Genomic DNA, 6,005 nt, shown 5'->3' with positions numbered 1-6,005 from the left:
GGAGCTGCCCCCAGCAAGGCTCACCATTTTGCTCGGGCCTTCTGGGCAGACAGACGCCACCCTGTCCCCTGCTTTGTGCCTTCCTTCTGCGCCTTGGGCGCGAGTTCTGCATGAAGCCTGGGCCCGGGACGGGGCCCTTAGCTCTCCTTGGACCCTTTGCCGCCTTACTTCTAATCCAAGCATTTCTTACCCCAGGTCCCACTCGCCCACCGCAAGGAGTGCTGCCCCCTGAGTCTCCATTCTCAGCAAGTGCCCATTCCCACCCGCGCCCAGGGTCCTGGGAAATTGATGCTTTTTCCCTGACAAGCCTCCCCATCCCCATCCCGAGATAGGTGGCGACCTTAACCTGGGACCATTCTGCCTCCCAGAACCGCCTTGAAATTGCACACACAATAGAGCACCTCTCTTTAGAGTTCTGGGGGCAAGGGCAAGGCCAGAAGCCTGCGTCAGAGCTCCTGGTACCCAGACCCGAGGCGATTGCCTGGGATCCGCCCGCCCGTAGCCGGCACTCCTGAATTATTGGCAGATTTGTCCTACAGAAGATCCTACTTTTCTGCCCCTGGGCTACAAATTAACACCCCTCCCGCCCTGCGCTTCCCCCACACGCCTGGCCAGACGGGTGCCAGGGTGCCCCACTGGGATCTGGCCCAGAGACCTGAGAGAAATCCTCCCCAGCTGTGCTCAGAGGTGCCCCGCCCGCCTGAGAGCTAAGCCAGGGCTGGAGCCTGCGGCCTGGGGGCTGGCAGAGGCCTGGGCCCTCACCCGAGGAAGGGTGGGTGGGGAGAGGAAGGCAGTAATGATGAAGAAACTAGAGCCCCCTAGAAGACCCCTCTCCTCTGGGAAGCTGTTTACCGGCTGGGATTCTGGGTTTGTTTCATTATGAAGGGGTGGGGGTCATCTCTCTGGGAGGAGACTGGCAGTGACGTGCCCCCTGGAGCTGTGAGTGTACAACTCCCACACCATACCCCCATCTTGCCTTTCTGCTTGGCACACCCAGGAGCCCCCTGGGAAAAGGGGGACGACTGGGACATGCTGGCCCTGTACGCCAAGCCAAGCAGAACCCCCAAATTGTCCAGAATCTCCCCCTCCTGCCATCACCCCAGGGCAACACTCCCTCTGGTCTTGTTCAGACTCTTCCTAGTTCCCCGCCTTCAGCAATGAGGCTGTTAGGGCTCCCGGACATGGCCTCCCTGCGCAGCTCCCACCCCGGCCTTCACTCTCCCTTCCACTTCAGGTGCCCGGGGACATTTCTTCACATCCCCATCCGGTGGATTCAGAGAAGAATCGGGTTCTTTCTTCCCTGTGACTGCGCCCGCCCCGGTGGGGTTTTAGGAGACACTGTGGGGGAATCTCAGGCTCCCAAGGAGAGCCTTCCCAGTGTGTCGAGGCCCCTTTAAAAAGCTGAGCAGGATCTTTTTTTTTTTTTTAGCCGAATGACTATATTAGGTGACACGAAACTGCTCATCGCTCCTGTCAACACAGCCCCTGGCCCAATGGCACGCTGAGTCCCCCTCCTCCGGCCTGGTCCCGCCTCCCCTGTCCCAGAGCTCCGCACTACCTGCCGCCCGGCCACAACTGGAGCGGGAAGGCGGGTGCGCGGGCGGGAGGGCAGCGGGCACCATGCAGGGAGGCTGCCAGGGGCCGTGGGCAGCGGCGCTCACTGCCGCCCATCTGGCGCTGTGAGACGCGCGGTGCCACCATGTTCCCCAGCCCCGGGCTCACACCCACGCCGTTCTCCGTCAAAGACATTCTGAACCTGGAGCAGCAGCAGCGCAGCCTGGCCGCCGGGGAGCTCTCGGCGCGCCTGGAGGCCACCCTGGCGCCCGCCTCCTGCATGCTGGCCGCCTTCAAGCCCGAGGCCTACGCGGGGCCCGAGGCCGCGGGGCCCGGCCTCCCCGAGCTGCGCGCCGAGCTGGGCCCCGCGCCTTCGCCGGCCAAGTGCGCGCCGGCCTTCCCGGCGGCCCCCGCCTTCTACCCGCGCGCCTATGGCGACCCCGACCCGGCCAAGGACCTTCGAGCCGATAAGAAAGGTGAGGAGGAAGCACCAGGTCCTTCTCCTGCCCGAGTCGCTTTTGTCCCCCAACCCCGCCGCCAAGGAACTCGGCCTGGGCGGAGGGCCGGGCGCAGGGGTTTCGGAGTGAGAAGCAACAGTGTAGCGCGGCCCTGGCACCGGAGTCCAATCGGATGTTTAGAGAAAATGCTGGATTGAGATGATTAGAAACAAGAGACAAGGTGTTTTTTAAAAAAATTTTTTCGGCCTAACAAAGCCCTAGGCAGCAGCAAGCAGCCCTGCTCCTGGGTTTGTTCAGAAGTTGGCGATCAGTGTGTGGTAGAACAGAGGTTCTCTGTATCAGGGTTGTTTTAAAAACCTCTTTGGGTTTTGCTTTGTTTTTATTTTTTTGTTGTTGAGGGTCTGACGAAAACCGATAAAGAAATTTAAATGCCGCGCACCAGCCGTGCCTTTGCGCACCATCGGAGGAGGGTCCAGGACCTCCCGTAGCCCAACCATAACCCGCGTTTCTGGGACTTTTCCTCCTTTGTTCCAGGAAAGAGGAATCTTGGGAACAAGGGCCTTGCTTTCAAGATGGGGATGCTGCGGACTCCCAGGGACCTGGCTTACTAGCTGTATTTTTCCAGCACCATTTCCTTATGTGCCCAGGGCTGAGTTCTCCCCTGGAAAACGTTAGAAAATACCGCGCCACGGAAGGTGCGGGCGGTGGAGGAGTAACTGGGAAGCGGCCCGATCCTTGCGCCTGCCATCCCAGCGGCGGGGGAGGCTGACTGGGCGCAGAAGAGGGCGCGTTGGGGACACCTTGGTTCAACGCGGGGTCCGGGCAAACCGGGAAGCCAGGGCCGCCGGGCGGCCCAGCGCAGGGCTGCTGTGAGCCCAGAGAGGGTCGCTGGGTGAGCCCAGGAAGGTTTGTCTAGAACAGAGGCAGCCGGTCACAGATGCTGGGGGCTCGGCGGGTTGAAGTGCTCGCCACCGATTCGGTTGCAACTCCATCCAGCGCGGGAGCAGCACCGGTTCTGAGGCCGCCTGCCCACCGGGGCTCTGGGTGCTGCACACGGAACCCACACCTCTGGGCCTTGTGTCTGTGGTTCCGTAATTTTGAGATAATGTGACTGACCCTAGGTGAGGCCTCATCTCTCTCTATTGAACCGAACTCACCCCAGGGCAGCGTCCGGTTTTGTTTTCTTTGCAGCAGGAAACCTTAAGTCACTGTCCATCTCCCCACCAGCAAGTGAACCGCCCGAGGGCAGGGGCCGCCCTGGTGTCCTTCTCCGGTGCCCAGAGCCAGGCCTGGCACGTGGCAGGCCTCCAGCAAATGCTAACGGGGCGCTGCGGCTCCCGGTGCGTGGGCAGAGGGGGCAGAGGGCACCGCAGCCACGCGGGCTCTCCAGGCGGGGCCGAGTGGCACCGACCGGGGCCCCTTCCCCGGAGGGCGGGCGCCCCGCGGGTCGGGCTGCTCTGACCGCCCTCTCCCCTCTCCCTGTCCCCTCAGAGCTGTGCCCGCTGCAGAAGGCGGTGGAGCTGGAGAAGCCGGAGGCGGACGGCGCGGAGCGGCCCCGGGCGCGGCGGCGGCGGAAGCCGCGCGTGCTCTTCTCGCAGGCGCAGGTCTACGAGCTGGAGCGGCGCTTCAAGCAGCAGCGGTACCTGTCGGCCCCCGAGCGCGACCAGCTGGCCAGCGTCCTGAAGCTCACGTCCACGCAGGTCAAGATCTGGTTCCAGAACCGGCGCTACAAGTGCAAGCGGCAGCGGCAGGACCAGACTCTGGAGCTGGTGGGGCTGCCCCCGCCGCCGCCGCCGCCCGCGCGCAGGATCGCGGTGCCGGTGCTGGTGCGCGACGGCAAGCCCTGCCTGGGGGACTCGGCGCCCTACGCCCCGGCCTACGGCGTGGGCCTCAACGCCTACGGCTACAACGCCTACCCGGCCTACACGGGCTACGGCGGCGCGGCCTGCAGCCCCGGCTACAGCTGCGCGGCCGCCTACCCCGCCGGGCCGCCCCCCGCGCCCTCGGCTGCGGCCGCCGCCAACAACAACTTCGTGAACTTCGGCGTCGGGGACTTGAACGCGGTGCAGAGCCCCGGGATGCCGCAGGGCAACTCGGGGGTGTCGACGCTGCACGGCATCCGCGCCTGGTAGGGAAGGCCGCCTGGGGCTCCCGCCGGATCCCACCTCCAGCGAAGGGCGCTGGCCTCGGGGGAAGGGGCTCCCGGCGCGGGCCTGCGGCCCCTGGACGTCACCGCCACGCCCGCAGAGACCTCGGAGCGGTCCCCACTCCGCGTGCCTTTGTCCCCACGCGGGGAGGGCTGGTGGCCGAGTTTACAACTTGCGGCGAATGGTCCCTGAGCCTGGCGCCCCATTGTGCCCTCTGAGCGCGCGGCATCCCCGACAGGGAACACGGCCATTGGGACGGGGCCGCCCTGGGAGCCTGGGCCGGGCGCCCGGGCGCGTGCTGCCCTGCCGCCACCCTCCCTCCCTCCCTCCCGTATTTATGTTTTTACCTGTTGCTGTAAGTCCTGAGAATCCCCTTCCCATTAAAGAGAGTGCGCTGACCGTACGTGTGCTTCTTTCCACTCGCGGCGCGTGGGAAACGGAAGCCCGCCCTGCTGGCCCGGAGCTGCAGGCGTGGGCGGTCAAACAGCAGATCGATATAACAGCAAGCCGTGTGTCCCCTCGGTAACGCCTGGGGTTGTCTCTTGTACCCTCGGACCACCCGGAAAGATGGCCCTGTTTGAAACGCTCAGTGGACCAAGGCTTGAAGGGGTTTAGTGATGCCTCAGGCAAACAGCCGGTCCTGGCAGAACGCAGGTTCAGAGACCAAGAGCATCTGCCCAGAGCTCCCAACCATGCCTCCCGGAGCCCTTCTGTGTGCCGGGCACTGCTCCAGGTGCTGGGCATTACATGGGGAGCAAGTGGACCCAGGCTGAGGAGGTTGGAGGGCACCATAACTCGTCCTGCTTAGAAAAAATGCCTCAGCCCATTTTACAGACGGAAAAGCCAAGAACCAAAGCTCTTTCCCAGCTGCCCAGAGCCCTGCAGCCCAGCGGTACTCCAGGAGAAAGGCCTGGGTCCCGTGGCTGGAGCCTCACCCGCTGCTCCACTGGGCGAGGGCAGAACCTGGCCCACAAGAGATGCCCGGCCAGCTGGCGGCCAGCAGTGCCTGGGGCCATGTGAATTCACCCATCAGGGAACCCCTTCCCCACCATCGATCGCTGTCCTCCTCCCCCCTGGGCAGTTAGGAAACACGCAGTGACCCTGACCAAGCAGTGCTGCTGCTGCGCGGGGTTCGCAGGGGGGAAAGCGAGGCCCCACCAGCGAAATCCAGCTGGAAGCCCTGGCTGTGGGCTGCGCACGCATGCCTCCGAGTTTCCTCTGTAAAGTTCGGGTGGCAAGAGTGCTTCTCTCTGAGCCCAGGTCCCTTGGCCTGACCTTCAGCTCCTCCATCTCAGCTCCTCCATCCGCCGCCCCGGGCTGGGAGGACAGCCGGTTCTTTAAAAGGAAGAATGGGAGGGAGTCAGGCTCTGCATTTCCTTGGAATATGGGTTTTCTGTGATTTTTCTGGAATCACTGGGCTGGCCGTCTGGGGCACCAGGCATGGGGGGCGGTGAGAGCTCTGGTCCAAGTCAAAACAGGGCTGGTGGAGTTCAGGACCTAGTTCAGGGGTGCGCCCAGGAGCCTTCTTGCTGCAGGACCCGACGGGCTGCGCTGCCCATGCCTGTTGTGCCCTCTCTTCCGAGAAGGGCTACCCTCAAGCTGGCCCAGCCGCCTGCGGGAGGGGACAGTGCAGGCGCTACGCCTCGGGGTGTAGGGGTAGAGGGTGCTCGCAGCTCACCTTCGCAGGGTCCTGGCTGCGCTGTGGGAAGGAAGGGGAGCCGGCTGAACTCAGGTCTGGGCTCTGGCCCGGCTTGAATGCCCTTGGCTGTCAGGTCCGAACCGGGCGGGCGAGGGCCACGGGCATCGCTGCCTGGGCCTGTGGAGGCGAGCGGCCTGCGGTTCAGCG

General features: G+C 64.3%; 1 protein-coding gene across 1 annotated transcript; it reads left to right on the top strand.

The window, feature by feature from the left end:
- Positions 1-1,699: 1,699 nt before the first annotated feature.
- NKX2-5 (NK2 homeobox 5) lies at positions 1,700-4,144 on the top strand (the record flags this gene model as incomplete). The annotated part of the gene is made up of 2 exons (XM_081093096.1): positions 1,700-2,030; positions 3,504-4,144. 2 exons carry the CDS (start codon positions 1,700-1,702, stop codon positions 4,142-4,144), a joined length of 972 nt encoding a protein of 323 aa, XP_080949222.1.
- Between the last annotated feature and the right edge of the window lie 1,861 nt (positions 4,145-6,005).

This window comes from Myotis nattereri (assembly GCF_964212035.1).
Source record: "Myotis nattereri genome assembly, chromosome: 5".
Lineage (NCBI taxonomy): Eukaryota > Metazoa > Chordata > Mammalia > Chiroptera > Vespertilionidae > Myotis > Myotis nattereri.
The sequence above is the reverse complement of the archived record's forward strand: the minus strand, read 5'-3'. Positions and strand labels throughout refer to the sequence as shown.